General features: G+C 43.6%; 1 protein-coding gene across 2 annotated transcripts in view; it reads left to right on the top strand.

The window, feature by feature from the left end:
* LOC106724560 (myoD family inhibitor domain-containing protein-like) overlaps positions 1–20,076 on the top strand; it is a 115,754-nt gene that overhangs the window by 91,448 nt on the left and 4,230 nt on the right. Inside the window, exons 1-2 of one of the 2 annotated variants that reach the window (XM_014532417.1) lie at positions 12,532–12,571; positions 14,815–15,036. In XM_014532417.1, coding sequence (XP_014387903.1) covers positions 12,535–12,571; positions 14,815–15,036 — 259 coding nt within the window. In that variant the 5' untranslated portion in view covers positions 12,532–12,534. Of the gene's footprint in view, positions 1–12,531; positions 12,572–14,814; positions 15,037–20,076 lie in introns of those variants that run through there. The other variant, XM_014532416.1, reaches the window with a different exon arrangement.

Below are 20,076 nucleotides of genomic sequence, written 5' to 3'. Positions count from 1 at the left end.
GTGCCGGGACAAAGTGAACTGCCGCTCTCTCGCCAAGCACAGCCAATGCACTGGAGTGTGGTTACCAAGATTGCGGGAGGATTTTTTCTATTTATTGTTATAGCTCAAATCCTTGTGTCCCTGGTAGGCTTTAAGTGACATAAATATGCATTTCCATCTGCACATCCTTGTCAGGAATAGTTCTGCTGGGAGGTGTTATGCCGCCCGAGTGCTTCCCGAATGGAGCCTGTTAATCCTGTTACCACGATAGGAACTCAGGACAAGTCTCCTCAGGCCACCACTGCAGCTGCTGTGGCTGGAGCTGTGCCAGCAACCACACCCTGGGGACCAAGAAGAAGCACAAGAAAGTTGAATTTCCCTCAGATGGAGAGAGATGTAGAGAGCTGGCCTCCATCTATTACTTAGACTAGCGGTCCCATAGTTTTTATTGTAAACCTTCACCAGTAAAAAGGGGGGAAATAGCAAGCCCACCTTATGTATCTATATACCAGTAGACACACATATTAGCTGCCATATTAACTGAAATGTACATTATAAAGTGTGCAAAAATAGCTGTAATAGCATTTTAAGAGAATAACTATAAATAGCTGTTCTAACCTCATTAAATAGACTTGTATCCAAACGACACGTGCCAGCAAGGATGTGGAGAAAGGGGAACCCTCATGCACTACTGCTGGGAATGCAGACTGACACAGCCACTATGGAGAACAGTGTGGAGTTTCCTCAAAAAGTTAAAATTGATACTGCCTTATGACCTAGCAATTCCACTTCTGGGAATTTATCAGAAGAAACCTGAATTTGAAATAATATATGCACCCTGTGTTCACTGCAGCACTATTTACAATAGCCAAGATTTAAAAGCAACCCAAGTGTCCATCAGTAGATGAGTGGATAAAAGAGCTATGGCACATTTATACAATGGAATACTACTTGACTGTAAAAAAAGGGAGAGAGAGAGAAGAAGAAGAAGAAAGAAGAAGAAGAAGAAGAAGAAGAAGAAGAAGAAGAAGAAGAAGAAGAAGAAGAAGAAGAAGAAGAAGAAGAAGAAGAAGAAGAAGAAGAAGAAGAAGAAGAAGAAGAAGAAGAAGAAGAAGAAGAAGAAGAAGAAGAAGAAGAAGAAGAAGAAGAAGAAGAAGAAGAAGAAGAAGAAGAAGAAGAAGAAGAAGAAGAAGAAGAAGAAGAAGAAGAAGAAGAAGAAGAAGAAGAAGAAGAAGAAGAAGAAGAAGAAGAAGAAGAAGAAGAAGAAGAAGAAGAAGAAGAAGAAGAAGAAGAAGAAGAAGAAGAAGAAGAAGAAGAAGAAGAAGAAGAAGAAGAAGAAGAAGAAGAAGAAGAAGAAGAAGAAGAAGAAGAAGAAGAAGAAGAAGAAGAAGAAGAAGAAGAAGAAGAAGAAGAAGAAGAAGAAGAAGAAGAAGAAGAAGAAGAAGAAGAAGAAGAAGAAGAAGAAGAAGAAGAAGAAGAAGAAGAAGAAGAAGAAGAAGAAGAAGAAGAAGAAGAAGAAGAAGAAGAAGAAGAAGAAGAAGAAGAAGAAGAAGAAGAAGAAGAAGAAGAAAAGAAAGAAAGAAAGAAAGAAAGAAAGAAAGAAAGAAAGAAAGAAAGAAAGAAAGAAAGAAAGAAAGGAAGGAAGGAAAAAAGAAGAAGGAAGAGGAGGAGAAAATCTTACCCTTTTTGACAACACGGATGGACCTGGAGAAATTATGCAAAGTAAAATAAGCCGGTCAGAGAAAAAGGAGTACCACATGATTTCACTCATATATGGAATCTAATAAACAAACTAAGCTACCAAGCAAAATAGAGACAGGCTCATAGATAGGAAGTAGGCAGACAGCTCAGGTGGGTGGTGGGTGAGGAGGGGTTGGGAGTGGAGGAATTGAGCAAAAGAGAAAAAAGAGAAAGAATTTATGGACATGAACAAAAATAAATAAACAAATAAATATAAATAGAAGGGCTTGGACCTCCCTCAGTATATGAATGTAAGCCAATTTGAAGACCATTGGGCTAAACTTCCACCAGGTGGGCCACCAGGAAAACAGATCTTATATCACCAGTTGGGTTCCATGATACGTTGGGTGCACACATTGGACAAACAGGAGTTGTGAATAAGCATGTGATTTGCTTCTTCACCCATTTTCTCCTGTTACCTCTTGCCCTTCCTTACAGTCTGCCTTGACTCATGGTGTCTCCAGGACCTCTGTAGAGATGATAGCCCATCCTACACTTAGACAGTTGTCATGCATGACACTCACCTGTCAAGGCCCAGAAGCTGGCAGGAGCCTCCAGTCTGCTAGTGCCAGACCCAGCTAAATAAACCCCCACCCAATCATCAGTCCTCCAATAATAAAATGTATCAATAAACACAGAAAAAGAGTCTTAATTTTATATAATACAGGAGATCATAGAATTTCCCATCCTACTTAGTAAAAGGCTAATATGCAAATTGACTGAACAGCCAAACGACCGGTCACTATGATGTACACTGACCACCAGGGGGCAGACGCTCAATGCAGGAGCTGCCCCAGGTAGTCAGTGCGCTCCCACAGGGGGAGTGCTGCTCAGCCAGAAGCCAGGCTCATGGCTGGCTAGCACAAGTGGCAGTGGCAGGAGCCTCTCCACCTCTGAGGCAGTGCTAAGGATGTCCTACTGCCAGCTTAGGGAGCGGGCCTAACCCGGCAGTAGGACATTTTCCTCCCTCCCCAAGGGCTCAAGAATTGTGAGAGGGCATAGGCTGAGCTAAGGGACTCCCCTCCCACCCCCCTGAAGGCAAGAGAGTCATGCACCGGGCCCCTAGTTAACCTATAAGTATGAATAAACACCTTCTGCCTCTATGATAGTGAAAGATTATCTTCAGATATAGAAAATTAAAGACTTGAATCAAAGCTGTTTTCAAATTGATAAAAATAAAATATTTTATTGGTAAAAGCTAGACTTGGCCAGAGAACAGCAAATAGACTTCTCCCAGGAACTCTCCGACATGTGGATGTGAGTGTTCAATGGCACTTCCTGGAGGCGGGTAGTAAATTATAGGAAGAGCTTTAGGAATTTGGCCATTAACTCAATAAGTCCTTCCCTACGAATTCAACCTATAAAAGCAAATAGATATATGAAAAGATTCATGAAAATAATGTTTTAAATCATTGATAATAGCAACATTTGGAAGCAGTCTAAATTTTTATTGAATGGGGGAATTGTTAAATAATTTATGATACTCTATGCAAGAAGTATTATTTTTATTCATTCTTTGATTTCTTATTTATTAAATATCTACTATGTCCAGGCACTCTTTATAAATTAATTAATACAAACAAAGCTTTCATAAAGGTGACATTTTAGTCAAGGGTAAAAGAGACACATACTCTATAATCAAGTAAACAAATACATGAAGAAAGCATTTCAGAATGCTGACAGTCGCTATGAGGCAATGAAACAGTGGCGCAATGGAAGTGGCTGATGACGAGGGCTTGGGATTACTTTACTTAAGGATTTCTCAACCTTGCATTATTGACATTTGAAACCATATTGTCTTTCTGGAGGTGCGGGGGAGGGGCTCCTGTGCACTGAAGGGTGCTTAGCAGCATCCCTGACCTCCACTCACTAATCACACCCACCCAAGTCATGACAATAAAAATGTCGCCAGCCATTGCCCAATGTCCACTGGGGGCAAAACCTGCCCTCACTGAGAAGCAGGGCTTTAGATTTAGTGTAAGGGAAAGTTTCTTTGAAAAGGTGAAATTTGAGCTGAGACCTGAGTATGTTTTTTAATAAACTTTAGGATGTAGGAAAATGCTCATGATATAATAACAACATATAAAATATAATATATTCAATTAAATCCCAATATTTCTTTTCTTTTTAAAATCACTGTCTAGACAAACATGATAGCTTTATAGTTAGAGGCATGAACCTGGAGCCAGGCTTCTTAGTTAAAAGCCCAGCTTCCCTGCTTGTGGCCTTGGTATAGTACATCCCTGTGCTCTTGTGTCCTCATCCATGAAATGGGGATGACACAAGTGGTACCTAACAGGTAGGGTTCCTGGGAGAACTAAGTGACTTAATACATGCCAAGGTCATAAAAGAGTGAGTGACACATCTTGGAAGCACTGTACATGTCATATATATAGTGCATATGTTTATGTACATACTAGAGGCCCGGTGCACGAAATTCTTGCACAGGGTGGGGGGGGGGGTCCCTCAACCCAGTCTGCACCCTCTCGCAGTCCGGGAGCCCTCGGGGGATGTCCAACTGACAGTTTAGGCCTGCTCCCCACTGGCAATACGACATCCTTAGCGCTGCCACGAAGGCAGGAGAGGCTCCTGCCACTGACGCTGCACTCACCAGCCGTGAGCCCAGCTTCTGGCTGAGCGGCGCTCCCCCTGTGGGTGCGCACTGACCACCAGGGGTCAGCTCCTGTGTTGAGCGTCTGCCCCCTGGTAGTCAGTGTGCGTCATAGCGACCGGTCGTTCCACCATCGGACTGAACCCACCTCTCTGATATCACCTGAGGGGTCCTGGATTTCAAGAGGGTGCAGGCCAGGCCGAGGGACCCCACCAGTGCACAATCGGGGCCAGGGAGGGACATGGAGGGCTCCAGGGCATGTCTGGCCCATCTCGCTCAGTCCCGATCAGCTGGACCCCAGCAGCAAGCTAACCTACCAGTTGGAGCATCTGCCTCCTGGTGGTCAATGCACATCATAGCGAGTGGTTGAGCAGCCTTAGCATACCATTAGCATATTATGCTTTGATCGGTTGAATGGCCAACCAGGTGACCGAACACTTAGCATATTAGGCCTTTATTACATAGGATAATATATATAATAGAATTGGAGTGAGTGGCATCTTAGAAGTACTGATTATATAATATAATATATTCTAATTGTAATATATACATAATTTGTATATATGTGTGTATATATATATATATATATATATACACACACCAGATATTTCCATTTTCTTTTGTGACACAAATACAATAATGTGTTAGTAATGGTAGAATTATAGGGGATTCTACTTTCTTTTTTTTTTATATTCTTCAGTTTTGCAGATTCAAATGCAAATGTTGCTTTCAAATCAAAATAAAAAAAATCAGTGTGTATATTAGCACAATAGAGATAAGTTTAGACTTACCAGGATAAACTGGCATATCGCGAGTGAGGGAGGAAGACCCTGGAAGATGTGCACAAAAACTGGTCCCAGGGAAGATGAGTCAACTGTCAACTATCAGCCAAAATATCCCACATTCAATCGGCCAGTCAGCTTCAGTCTCCTAGAAAATGTTAACACTTGCTTTCTGCCAGACATTGACCTAGGTGCTGCGGAATCAAAGCTGAATAGAGCATCCATTTCCTCAAGGAGCTCAGAACAGGGAGGAGAGAAATACAGCCACAAATAACCACCGCACAATAAACTGAAGTGGGACCGCAGGCGGGTGTCGCCCCAGCCCCCCGGAGCTCCCAAAGGGATCCATTCATTTCTGTTGGAATGGGGGGCATTGCGGGAGGCGTCACAAAGGAGGTGCACTCACACTGGACTCGGAGGGGTGAGTTTGGAAAAGGCAATCAGTACGAGTTGTGGTTTTGAGCAGACATGTAAATTGCTCCTAATCAAATACCAGCAAGAGCAATCAACCAGGAGTAAAGAAAGTCAAAAGGGACAAAGGAGTTCTACTTCAGAAGAGTATCTTGATCTCAGATCAGAGTGCCTGGTTTCATAAAGCAATTTGTGAATGTAAAGTTTGACGGTCATAGGAATTAGGAGACATAAGTTCAAGTACTAGCTCTGTCCCTTACCAGCTGGGTAATCTTGGGCAAACCACTGAAATGTCTGACCCTCCATTCACTTTCTCATTCATCTAATAGTTATAATAATACTTTGCAAAATTGTTGCGAGCCTAAATTGAGATAATGCAAGTAAGAGACTTTAAGTGACATTAAAATAGTCGGGATGAATAAATTGTCATGGTTTTAACATAATAGAGAATATTTTGAATAATTATAGTTTAGTTTTTAACATTTATATTTAAACACTGATAGTTTAAAAATCAACTGTATATGTAACACCAATTCTGCATGAGTTCATAACTTGATTGGCTTCATTTATTTTTTCAGAGCCCTAAACGTATTACTAATGCAAGTGCATCAAGCTATAAAAAGAGCTAACCAATTTTTTCTGAAATAACATGATCTTTATTTCTTGAGACACTTTGTACAAACATTAAACTGAAGATAACTGCATAAAAATGAAATGGAGGCTCATAATTGCAAACTGTTTCCGTGTCCGAAGAAGATTTAACCACCTCCCAGGGCTGAATTGCTCCTGGTTACAGCTCTGGATCGAGCTATAAAAGTATATCACTTAGCCTGCGCTTGTCTGCAGGTGCAGCGCCAGCGGAGAGCAGACAGCTGCGGCCTCCTCCAGAAGAGCCAGGCCAGAAGCCACTGCGGCCCAGACTGAAGTAGCTCTGAGTGGGGAGGGGGCTTGGGGAGGGGCTGTGCTCAACCTTCTTCTCTTCTTTCTTTCTTCCCGCTTAACCCTTTCCACCTCGAACACTCACTGCTCCTACTTCTGGAGAAATAACATTGTTTGCTTTTTCTCTCTTTTTTAAAGGAGGGATTTACTCGGGCTAACTGAAAGGCTTAAATGTCCTCTTGTCATGGCTCTTGGTAAACATTCTGTTTAGCTTGTTGAGGGCAGTTTTAGCTGAATCACCACCAACAATGAGGAAGCCCTGCTGTAACTTGGAGGCCTTTGAAGGACCTCTTCCAACCAGAGCTGCCATTGGAAACCAAAGACCAGACGCCATCCATTCGCTTATTCCTCTCCCTCACCCAAAACGCAGATTTAATGAATCCAAAATTTTGTTTTGTCCAATCAAACTAACATGATATAGCAATGGAACATGCATGACTGAGTTATTTCCATTTATTCTAAAAGGTAAGAATATTTTAGGAAGACGTCATCCCTCAGCTTGAGAAGATGAGCCCACTCGGCTTTGAAAAAAGACAAGGCTGGTTTGTGGTTGTTTTTGAAGACACAGCATCCTTGTGGAGCTTTTGTCTGGACTGAGGAAGCCTTACTTCCTACTTTTGTTCTGTCTTTAAGCAGTGCCAGCTCTCACTTTACTCAATATCAGAATAATAGTGTTCCACGTTGAGAAAAAGTGATTCTAGCTCCTCCTAGTAATTTTCAGCGTGTTCAATATCAACTGCTCTCCTCTATTTCACGTATGTGTGTGTAAGGTGTTATTCCTGCCAAGCTGGGCAAAGTACAGTCTACATATCCTGACAATAAAAACAAAAAAAAATAATTTCTGACATTTGTGTGAACTTTACAAACAAAAATCCCACGCACCTTTTTCCCCTCTCCAGTGTCCCTTCAACTAACTACTTTTATACTAGCCGTACTCGTTAGTTAATTGGTTGGTAGTGTATTCCTTGAAATGTCACCTATCTGCTTTGATCTTATTTCAATTATGGATAATTGCAGCATTAAATTCTAAACCAAAGAATAGTTGAGATCCAAGAGAAAATATAATTCACCATATAGCTCTAAAATTGGCCTATACATTTGAAATACTAACTCACCTTAATATTAAAATCATCCTTTCTTAAAAGCTTATCTAATCATATTTATATATGCTTTTGGAGTTCACCATTCACTAGAAAATCATAACAAAAAGTTACCTCTTTTATTTTTTTAAGCCTTACCAGAGGATATGTTTATTGATTTTAGAGAGGAAGGGAGAGAATGGGAGAGAGAGAAACATTGATTGGTTGCCTCCTGTATGCCCCTGACCAGGAATCAAACCCGAAACCTTTGTTGCAAGGCATGACACTCCCGCTCACTAAGCCACGCCTGCCAGGGCATACCTTTTTCAAGAGACAATTTGGCAATAGATTTGGTATGTTAATTGAGAACAAGAGAATGGGAAGATATTCAGGTAATAATGAGCTTTTAACATTTGTGTGTGTGTGTGCATGGTGTGTGTGTTTTGTTTTGCTTTTATAAATGAGTAATATAACCAGAAGACTATTGCTGAAAACATTGTTTTGATTACAGTGCATAAGATGTCTTAGGGAGGGTTGTCAATGACTGCTGAAACAGTCCAGATCTGAGAACTCAGATGCTTAAACCTGAGTGGTAGTTTGGGGAATGAAAAAGCAGAGATGGACTTGTGAGATATTTAGAAGGAAGGATAAATAAGACTTTGTAAAGAGCTGAATGGAGGGATGGGGCAAACCAGAGAGTATTTTTAAGCTTAGGAAACTGGAGCTACTCGATTTGGGGAAAGAACGAGGGACTTAGTAGAAAGAGACATAATAAATGCAAGGGTTTGGCTACTAAGTCAAATAAAAACCCAACCATCCGTTACAAGTGGGCCTGCAGCCTGCGGTGCCTGTAGGCCTCTTGCGGACCAAGGCTGTTGGAACTCTTCAAACCCTCAGCACCAGGCCCGGGCCATGCTCAGCTGTGCTCCCTGTGGGGCCTGGCTACTGGCTGACCCGCTGCATAGAGATTTGGGGTCAACTTTACAAAGAAAATAAAGCTGTGAGTGCGAACAAGTAACAAGGGTGGGTGCAAAGAAAGAAACTAAGGAGACAAAGTCTTGAGGAACAAATACATTGAAGAGCTGGAGGGAAAAAAGCAACCAATAACAGAGACAAGGCAGGTTAGTCAAAAAATAAAACCGAAACAGAGAGAGAAGGGAAAAGAAGGGAAGGGATAAACAAGAACGGAATGAGAGGAGCAGGGAGGAGAGATGCTGCTTATTATTAATTTGTGTGTATAGATATATACACTCAGTGAACAGGTAGATGCAAAAATTAAAAAGTCACATTTAGTGAACAAAAATAAAAAGGATTAAAATGTTTCCTTAATAACTTAAAGTAAATAAGTGAATTGTTCCTGTCACATTGATTCATCTATTGCATGTGGCTACTCAATAAATGTTAATTGAATTAAATTAATAGCATTTGCCCAATGGTAATAAAAAATTAATTAACTGTCTGTCTTTTCTGATATTTAAGTGCATGCCCATTGGTTCTGAAATTGCTTCTAGCCCAAGCATAAATTTTCTATTTTACTGACTTTTAAGATACACTTAATTTTTTTCCCCTAAGAAACACAGTTGAGCTTCTAATTTTTGTCCTAATGTTGGTGGTTTTTTCTGTTGAAAAAAATTATTTTTCCTACATTAATGTCAAGATCTATCTATAACATCCCAAATATAGTTTCACATGTTCCTTATTTAATTCCAAAATAGTTTTCTCTGCAGAAGATGTGATACCGTTTTGATGTGATTCTCCTTTTAGCTTATGCTACTTTATAATACTTTGTGTACAATGTCAAATATCATCATGAAAGACGAAATGTGGGGAAATTATTGTTAGCATTGCTTCTATAAAAGACAGAAGATGTCATTTACATTCACCCAGAAATTGTGCCTCCCTTCAGATGTCAGATTCTGGGCTGAACAGACTGGGTTCTGACACGTGTGTGTGTCAGATGACTTTCTAATGAGCAACAGATAGCTCCCACTAGGAAATGAAAAAAATAAAAATATAAACAGAGATATAGAATTGAAATAACTTTATGAATGGCAGTTTAAGTTCTCCATAAAATTCTCTCAGTACAAGCCCAGTACCTCCAAATGGTTGCTGTACTTAAAATTGTCACAAAATTAAAAAGAGAATCGTGTACCACTTGGCTATATACAGTCTTCTCTGCATGTTCCTATATCTCAGTAACCTCTAGCCAACTTTTTTTTGTTACTGAATTACTTTGTGCGAAAGCAATTTGAATTCCATGCAGCCTGACTACGTGTGATCATTTGAACTGATGGTTAATCTCATCGGTAAGTGAAGAGCTGCTGCACGCTCCACACTTACCAAGTCCCCTTACCTATCAGCTCTTTCTGAGCTGCCCGCCCTGCGCCTTGGAAAGCCACTGTGCCTGTGGGCAGGACTCCCGCGTGCTGGGAGCCAGCCTGGCGCTGCTAAGGCTGTTCTGGGAGAGGCGTGTCAGTAGGCTGTTTGCAGGGCTTCTTTTTGGGTCATGACCTATCATTGGACTCAGGTGAGGAGGGTTTTGCTGATGTGCAGTCTTTACAGCTAGGAAGCGAGACAAAAGCTACAAACAAATCAAAGCAAAGCTTTTGGAATCCACCAGGCCTGGGTTCAAATCCCGGTTCCACCATTTGCTAAGGAAGAATCTTCGGGCAATTTATAAACTATCTGAGCCTTAGTTACACTCATTCAGCCGTTAACTGGAGACACCAATTCATACTTTTGCCACCCGTTCAGAGAGGCTGACAATATCGACCTCCTAGAGTTTTTGTTAAGTAAGGTATACAGGGTGAGGCAAAAGTAGGTTTATAGTTGTTCATATGGAAAATACTACAATAAGGAATAAATAATAATACAAGAATAAACTGTTTCACATAAAGGGAAGGGATAAACAAGAACGGAATGAGAGGAGCAGGGAGGAGAGATGCTGCTTATTATTAATTTGTGTGTATAGATATATACACTCAGTGAACAGGTAGATGCAAAAATTAAAAAGTCACATTTAGTGAACAAAAATAAAAAGGATTAAAATGTTTCCTTAATAACTTAAAGTAAATAAGTGAATTGTTCCTGTCACATTGATTCATCTATTGCATGTGGCTACTCAATAAATGTTAATTGAATTAAATTAATAGCATTTGCCCAATGGTAATAAAAAATTAATTAACTGTCTGTCTTTTCTGATATTTAAGTGCATGCCCATTGGTTCTGAAATTGCTTCTAGCCCAAGCATAAATTTTCTATTTTACTGACTTTTAAGATACACTTAATTTTTTTCCCCTAAGAAACACAGTTGAGCTTCTAATTTTTGTCCTAATGTTGGTGGTTTTTTCTGTTGAAAAAAATTATTTTTCCTACATTAATGTCAAGATCTATCTATAACATCCCAAATATAGTTTCACATGTTCCTTATTTAATTCCAAAATAGTTTTCTCTGCAGAAGATGTGATACCGTTTTGATGTGATTCTCCTTTTAGCTTATGCTACTTTATAATACTTTGTGTACAATGTCAAATATCATCATGAAAGACGAAATGTGGGGAAATTATTGTTAGCATTGCTTCTATAAAAGACAGAAGATGTCATTTACATTCACCCAGAAATTGTGCCTCCCTTCAGATGTCAGATTCTGGGCTGAACAGACTGGGTTCTGACACGTGTGTGTGTCAGATGACTTTCTAATGAGCAACAGATAGCTCCCACTAGGAAATGAAAAAAATAAAAATATAAACAGAGATATAGAATTGAAATAACTTTATGAATGGCAGTTTAAGTTCTCCATAAAATTCTCTCAGTACAAGCCCAGTACCTCCAAATGGTTGCTGTACTTAAAATTGTCACAAAATTAAAAAGAGAATCGTGTACCACTTGGCTATATACAGTCTTCTCTGCATGTTCCTATATCTCAGTAACCTCTAGCCAACTTTTTTTTGTTACTGAATTACTTTGTGCGAAAGCAATTTGAATTCCATGCAGCCTGACTACGTGTGATCATTTGAACTGATGGTTAATCTCGTCGGTAAGTGAAGAGCTGCTGCACTCTCCGTACTTACCAAGTCCCCTTACCTATCAGCTCTTTCTGAGCTGCCCGCCCTGCGCCTTGGAAAGCCACTGTGCCTGTGGGCAGGACTCCCGCGTGCTGGGAGCCAGCCTGGCGCTGCTAAGGCTGTTCTGGGAGAGGCGTGTCAGTAGGCTGTTTGCAGGGCTTCTTTTTGGGTCATGACCTATCATTGGACTCAGGTGAGGAGGGTTTTGCTGATGTGCAGTCTTTACAGCTAGGAAGCGAGACAAAAGCTACAAACAAATCAAAGCAAAGCTTTTGGAATCCACCAGGCCTGGGTTCAAATCCCGGTTCCACCATTTGCTAAGGAAGAATCTTCGGGCAATTTATAAACTATCTGAGCCTTAGTTACACTCATTCAGCCGTTAACTGGAGACACCAATTCATACTTTTGCCACCCGTTCAGAGAGGCTGACAATATCGACCTCCTAGAGTTTTTGTTAAGTAAGGTATACAGGGTGAGGCAAAAGTAGGTTTATAGTTGTTCATATGGAAAATACTACAATAAGGAATAAATAATAATACAAGAATAAACTGTTTCACATACTTACAACTGTAAACCTACTTTTTCCCCCACTCTGTATAGGTGGTAACTTCACATACTTACAACTGTAAACCTACTTTTGCCCCACTCTGTATAAGAGAGCTTGACATAAATGCACGCGACTGTGTGTGTTGTGTGTAAGCAGTGATGTGGTTTGCAACCTGGGTGATTTGCCCCACAGGGAATACATGGCAATATCTAGAGACATTTTTGTTCATCACAACCCAGGGTGATGGGTGCTACTGGCATTGAGCAGGTAGAGGACAGGGATGCTGCTAAGCTTCCTGCAATCTCCCCGTCATGAACAGTCATCTGGCCCAAAACATCATGTGTTCTACGTGCTTGAAGGACTAATGTACACAGCTACGTTTATGATATTAGCTGGTTACTGGACATTTTGGTACCCAAGTAAGAAAAATAAATTATTTTTAGCATCATCATCCTTATATCATTAATTTGGTGAATCTCTCTTGGGTTAGAGGAAGCCAAGAGGTTCTCAATCTGTTGAGCTAATTCTATCTCTTCAATATTTTATTAATTACTATCAACAATAGTTGTTTTTCCTGAACTCTTATTTCTGCCAATCCTTTTTAGGATGAATCAAACTGCCACTAAGAGATATAAAGCCAGCAGCATAAGGGTTGGGAATAAAATTAAATATTGTTGAAAGCCAACACTATTTGGAGGATCAGAGGGAAATAAAAATGGCCTAAGACAATTGTGTGTACCACACTGTTAGCTCCCCTTCTGTTAGGAGACCTTGGAGAGCAACCGTTGATGACTGGTTTCTGAACGTCGCTCATGCACGCAACACTGGCTTGTTCTCTTCCCTTCTCCACTCTCCAACGCCGAGGGCCCCTGTGGCAGTTGTTCTCAAATCTGTCTGCACGTGGAGCTTCAAAAATCCCCCAGGGACTGTGATCTAATCTGTTGGGTGGAGTGAAGAGGAGGAGTGGCCTGAGCTTTTAAAAAATGCCAAATTTTTAAAGGGTTTCCCAGGTGAATTCTACTCTGCAGACTCGTCTGGGAATCACGGCCTGAGGAGGTAGGGCCAAGCAGAGGTTTCTCTCTGCCCCGCAGGAAGAAGTAGCTTTTGAAAGGATGATGACTGTGGACTCGGCCAGAAGATACCGTATTTCTTGCACTGAGCTGTGTGAGCATGGCAAAACCAAACCCAATTGTCCGCTGTGTTATTTATTTCAGCCACTCAATGAGCATTGCTAAATCAAGCTGGCATTGGGCCAGCAATGGGATGCGATTCTCCAGAGTTAATCTTCACCGCCCCCCCAAAGTACCATCAAATCGCCAGGAACATTGCTTGTTGAGCTCTCAAGATGTCCCTGGGAGTCAGCCTGGCCACATGTTTGAGAATTCTTACCTTAATTATTTTCTTAGTCTTAGGACTTCCCAGTTTAATGAGTGTAAATAAATAATAAATTAACTGCACCATTACCCAAGCTGGTTCTCTCTATAATATGACTTCATTCACGGCTTCCTTCTCATACTCTCCTCAATATTACAGCTTCTTAGTTATCTTTGCTAACTTGCTGGATGCTTGTGAAAGCCAGTAACGATGCCTGGCCTAGTCACCACTGTATCCAGTGCCCAGCCCACTTATTGATGCATCGCTGACCCTCACTCAGGATGTGGTAATGAATGAACAAATGCAGGCGTTGAATACATGAAGCACCTGGCCGCTCAGCATTCTCTATGCCTCTGCAACCACCATCTCAATCACGGACTCTGCTAAAGGACCTCTGAACATCGCTAATAATTGTGCAGGTGACTATATGAAAACACAGCATGTGCTCAAGAGCACCCCTGCCCTGAGCCACATACACCAAACCTGAGCAGAGGCCTAGCAAGACCTTTCAGCGAAGGACAGGGTGGAAACGTGGCGTGTGTGAGGGCAGAAAGAGGACCGAGTTAGGGACTATTGATTTTTAACACTATCCTTACACAGCATTTGTAGAAACAAAGGAAGGAAGGCACTTGGTTGAGATCACGTGCTCTCCCTGAGAAGTACTGCTCAGCACTGAAGACCCCTGACTACTTCTCAGACCCACAAAATGCTGGCAGCACAGCACTCCGGCGACATACTGCAAGATCTGGCTGATCCAAGTGAATGGACTCCTTGCTTATTCCGACCCATCAGTAAGAACCCCACAGTAGAAATGTTGCAAATTACGATGATAGCTAAAACTTAGAATGTGTGTAAAATTTTATAATTATTGCACTCTTTTATTCTTACTTGCATTTTCATACAAAATTTCCTGCTCCAAAATGCTTCATTCTTTTTTATTGTTTGTTTTGTTTTTTAAAAAATGTTCAGTTACAGTTTATATTCCATATTATTTTGCATTAGTTTCAGGTGTGCAACATAGTGGTTAGACAATCATGTACTGTACCGAGTGGTCCCCTGATATTTCCAGGACCCACCTGGCATCATAGGTAGTTATGACATTATTGACCATATTCCCTGTGCTGTATTTTACAACCCTATGACTATTATAACTACCAATTGTTTTTAGAAAGACTTTTTTCTTATAAAAGTCTAGAATGTGAAATTTTCTGCAAATGTCTCTTCTTAGGATCACTACATTGTGTCTACTATAGTGAATTTGTGTGTGTGTTTTTCTTTTTTCATCTAGATATGCAACTCACAAATGAAAAACATGCAGAAGAGAAACCCATTAATGCTATCGTTATAAATTCAGGATCCGAATTCAACATCACAGATGGACCAGCCAAGGAAACTTCCACTGAGAAAAAACTGTCAGAATCCACCACATCACTGTCCTCCCTTGAAGAATGTCAAACGAAATTTTCTTACCTCCAAACCGATGCTTCAGTTCATCAGAGAGACACTGATGGTATGTTTCTCAGAATCAACCATCTCTAAATAAAGCTCCCCAACCCCCAGCCCCTGTAAAATCATCACATATGCTGTTAGGGGAAAATGCTTTATGAATATTAAACAGGAAGACTTTTATTTGAAAACCCTGGTGAATGACACATGTCAAGGTCACTTTGCAATTACGAGGTGCTTGGCAGAGTGTTTGCTCTCAACGCTGGGAATCAGAGGCAAACTGTTTTGAAAGAGTTGGGGTGAGGTGTAATCATTTTTGCTGTGGGGCTATAAAATGGTAAAGAAAAATGGCAAACTTTCTTTTCTCAGATCTGGGACTGTTTAGTTGGGGAGAAGAAGGAAGAGTGGAATGCTATTGAAATGCTGGAAAAATATAAATATAGACAATATAGAATACCAAGATGCTTACAGCAGCAAGTTGTATAAAAAGGTTGGTTACTCTAGGCCAGTGGTCGGCAAACTGCGTCTCGGCAAACCACGGCTCGTGAGCCACATGCGGCTCTTTGGCCCCTTGAGTGTGGCTCTTCCACAAAATACTGACTTCTGCACATGGGCCACGAAGTTTCAATTGCACTGTACGTGCACACCCGCACGCGGTATTTTGTGGAAGAGCCACACTCAAGGGGCCAAAGAGCCGCATGTGGCTCGCGAGCCGCGGTTTGCCGACCACAGCTCTAGGTAATATCACTTCCTATGCATTCTGATCAGTGCAAACCTACACCAAACCATCCCTGTATGTGACAAAGCACATTCCATCTGCAAAGCCAATTTCAAATTGATTTGGAGCTAAATGATCAGGATAGTCAAGTTCAAAGTCACAGACTGCACCAAGACACATGAACTTCACTCAGGATAACCGTGCAGTGGCCTGTACAGGAGACATAAACCATTTAAGGATTTTGTGTTTTAAAAAAGCTAGAAGGAATTTACATTTACATTTGTGTTTAAAGAAAGCTAGAAGGAGTTTCTCAGAGGAAAATTCGAACGGGTATAGTTTCTGATCTGTATTTAAATTCATATTTACTTTTTACAAATAAGAAAAAAAATTTAAAACAAAGTCTATATAAGAGGAATTTGAAATCACATCAGTTTAACTCCTGGCTCTGAAATTTTTAACTGCAAAACTGTTTGTTTGTTTGTTGCCAACTCTGAATCTCAGCCTCTGGGTGATATAATGGGGCCTGTAACACCCCACAGAGCATTTTGAAGAAGAACTGAAATCACATGAATACAGCAACCAGCATGGACCCTGTCACATACCACAGATGCAGGTTTTGCTTGTATGATGATTACAGTTTTAGAGAATAAGGGAGGAGAAGATTCCAACATGTCATATATGTGGTGTCTTGTACAAATGTTGTCATGGATGCTTTAGACCAGAAGCTACAGACCAGCTGCCTGGTCACCAGGAGATGCTGGGAATGATGGCGTGAACTGGAAGGCAGTGACAGGTGGGCGAGGCTGTGGAGGCGAAGCTGCCAGCTTAGTGTTACCTGGAACCTCTGTTTCCCTTACAAAGCTCCACGCAGCCAGCAGCTTTGGGCCGACATTGGCCTGCGGACTGCCAGGTTATGACCTCAAGTCCAAGGTGATGCCTAAGTTTCTGGCTGTTTTAGTTTGATGCCAAACAAGAAAACAGGCAACACAGGAGAGGTCTCTGCATTTTATCAGCTAGTGTCAGGGATGCGAGGATCTTACTTGGAACGGGTCTTGGCCGTGTGACCCCAGAATTAGACACCACCCTGGTGCCCACGCACGCTGGGTAGCAGGGTGCAGCACCAGGCCTCTCTGGTCTGCCCGTCAGGGGGCGGGAGAAGGAGAAGGAGAAGGAGAAGGGGGAGAAGGAGAAGGAGAAGGCCATGTGGCTAGCATGGTGCCTGAACTCACACTCTCAGGAAGGGCCCAAATGACTGCCGGCAGGGACGTACCTGCTCCCTTTCTTTAAAAGCGTGAAGGAGAGTCCTGGGGGCCGTCATCAGACTGCTTTCTTGAGGCCTGGGCTCAGGCCAGTGTGACCAGGACATTCTGGTTTAAGGCCAACACAATAGCTGCTAACGCAGCCCTCCTTTTCCCAGTGGAAAACCCTCCCTTCAAGGTAAGAGACTGTGGTACCTGGGTGAACGGGTAGAAAACCCAGGCAAGGTTCACAAATAGTGACTTCAAAACACTCCCATGACCCTAGAGCACAAACACCAAGGAAGTCAAGGGTTCAGTCGGACTCGCTTCATTGTAGAGAATTGTCATCGCAGTTAATTTAAGGATGCAGCCCCTGGGAGCGGGGTCACTGTGGCGCTGAGAGAATACAGAAATCTTCCAGAAGCAGCAGGGGAAGCGGAAGGGGGAGAGGAGACCGCATCCACTTCCATGCCACGTGCGGCTAATTTCTTTCAAATGCATAACGGAGTGCAGGGGAATGGGGGCTTAATTGCTAATATCTATTATTCATATGCAGCGCCCCATTTAAACAAGATGGAAAGCCTCGCACGTGCAGATTTGTAAAGCACCTCCCCGCGCCAGCGGTCACGGGTGCGCCATGGGGCTTTCAGGGGCCGCGCTGCGCATGGCCCGCTGCTCCCCAAGCATCACATCATGCAGTCGAGGCTCAGCCCGGGTCCCTCCCGGATAAAACGGGAGAAGCCAGGGCACCCCCGGCGCCTAGGCAGCATCTCTGCATTGTGATTGCAAACGCATCCCCGCGGGTAAGAAAAGCAAGGCTACGCGTGGTGTGAGAAACAGGCTCCTTAGACGAATCCCGGGAGTACACCTAATTGGTGTATAATTTTGAATTTGAGATGTCTCATCCAGGTGGAAGGGAAGATCATCAATACAAGATACCTCAAAAGAATAGTCTTAATTACACCATGGACTACTGAATAAAATGATTACATTTTCTCCCCAGTAAATTTCATACAATTAAATGCAGTAGTGTCACCTTATAAAATGTTTCAATTTTATAATTATTTCAGTTCATTTGCTCAGAAAAAAACATAAGCACAAATTTACTAAGTATCACCCAAATCTAGTCATTACAGTTCTAAAGAACTGCCGTCAATGTTAGTTGTGCTTGTCTGAACTTAAATGGATCCTGACATGTTTAAGTAGCTGTTACATGGATAACGTGAGGGACGGCCCCGGCTGGAAGGAGGCATTCAGTCGCAGGTACTCACATTCTACCTTACAGAAACCTGGAAAACACACAAAACTAAATGTGGGGGAGTGGGGACCAATTTGTATACTTTTTGACCAAAAACTTTTAGTAATCGGTCAGAGACGCTGTGACCGAGTTTCATGATTACGCCAGATTCCCGCGAGATGGCACAGGCAGCGCTCAGGGCTTTAGCGTCCTGGGTCCGAGGCTCGTGGTGCCTTCTCTCGGCCTCTGTTTGGGGGAGAAGAAGGGCGATTGCTGTTTGTCTGGGGTCACTTTTGGAAGAACCATGATCTTGCTGTTTGGGATAATGATTCTCAAAGCAGCAGGTGGCAGCTTCTGGAGCTGAGTGCTACCAGCAGGGCCGCTCCTGCCACCCCACCTGCCACCCCTCATCCCAGCACCAGCGGGAGACCCCAGGGGGAGGCTCCAGGGGGCAGGGGGCAGGGGGAGGCCCCAGGGGGAGGCCCCAGGGGGCAGGTGGCAGAGCAGGCCCCAGAGCCAGGCTGGAAGCTGGAGGCGTTCTCAGGGAGGACAGGGTGTGGACATGAGACTAACGTGTGGAAACTCCTTGTAGTGGCACCTTTCCGCTGTGATTACATGTGACTCTTTCTAAGGAGGCCCCACCCCCGCAGCCAGTCCCCAGCTGTCCGGCTGCACCTGTAGGGGCCGTGTGTCCTCCGTGCTACCAGGGGCCACCCAGCCTCCTGTCCTGAAGGTGCCCTGGGTGCGAGAGGAAATGCACCCCTGCGGGGCTCTGTCCTGGCCACTTGCTCACAGAGGTGCCTGCACTGCCGCGCGGCCTGCTGCTCTGGGATTCGTCTGAAAGCTCTTGGACCCATTTAGAAGGGTACAGAGTGGGGACGGGAGGTGGGCACTCCCACAGCAGTGACTGGAACCTCTGCCAGGATGCCCGGGGCTCAACCGAGGGAGGAAATTCACAGAGGGTGCCAGGGAGGTAGCAGGGGAGGTGGACAGCCAAGTGGAGGACCAGGGAGGCACCCAGAACTTGGCAACAGCACGAAGGCTCCGCCATCTCCTCCCCTCCCGGCACCTAACCATCCTCCCCGCCATCCTCCCCGCGCTGTGAGGGCCGCTGCCAGCCCAGAGGAGGCGTCAGGGCCAGAACTGGTGCGCTCCCACCAGCCTGCGGCACTCAGCAGGCGAAAGGAGAAACAGCCCGGCCTTCACCCCCTCCCCCTGCCCCACGATGCCTTTCCCTTACTGTCCACTTAGTCAGTCAGCAAGAGCAAGGCTTGCTTGTGGCGGAGGTCCCAGGAGGGGAGAAGCTAACTGATAAACTAATTAGTTTAACATCCTTCTGTGGTTATGCTGTGAAGGAAAAACAAGCCAGGTGCCTTGAGAGCCGCAGCAAGGTGTGAGTCAGAGGCAGGGCTGGAGGCTGGAGCCTCCAGGGCTGAGTGGAGTTCAGGTTGTGAGGGAGGAGGACACAGGCCCTGAGGCAGGGCCATCCCAGGGCCTGGAAGGCACCCCGCGGTGGGTGCGGGAGCAGGTGGAGAGCAGGACTGAGTCAGGGCAGTGGGAACGCCTCCCGCCCCAGCGGGCAGCAAGGATCAGGCTTCCGGGAGAGTGAGTTGTCCTCATTTATGGCTGAACTTACCGTGGCCGCTGAAGGTGTGAGGGGCTCATGGGTAGCAGTGGCCTGGGTAGGAGGCTGTTGCTGCTGCTGAGATGATGGCTGAGGGCGGCTAGAACTAAGGATGCGGACAGAGGCATATGGGCTTCAAATAAAAATCTGAGAAAGAATCAGCGGGACTCGGTGAAGAATCAATGGGAGACTATGATGAGGAAGAGGAAAATGCCGAACGCCTGCCAGGCTGCTTGTGCATCATCTGCATGTGCGGGAGCCGGGCCCAGGCAGCACTGGCGGGGGGC

Source organism: Myotis brandtii, unplaced genomic scaffold (assembly GCF_000412655.1).
Source record: "Myotis brandtii unplaced genomic scaffold, ASM41265v1 scaffold89, whole genome shotgun sequence".
NCBI lineage: Eukaryota > Metazoa > Chordata > Mammalia > Chiroptera > Vespertilionidae > Myotis > Myotis brandtii.
Note: the sequence above shows the minus strand (reverse complement) of the source record. Positions and strands in the feature narration are given on the sequence as shown.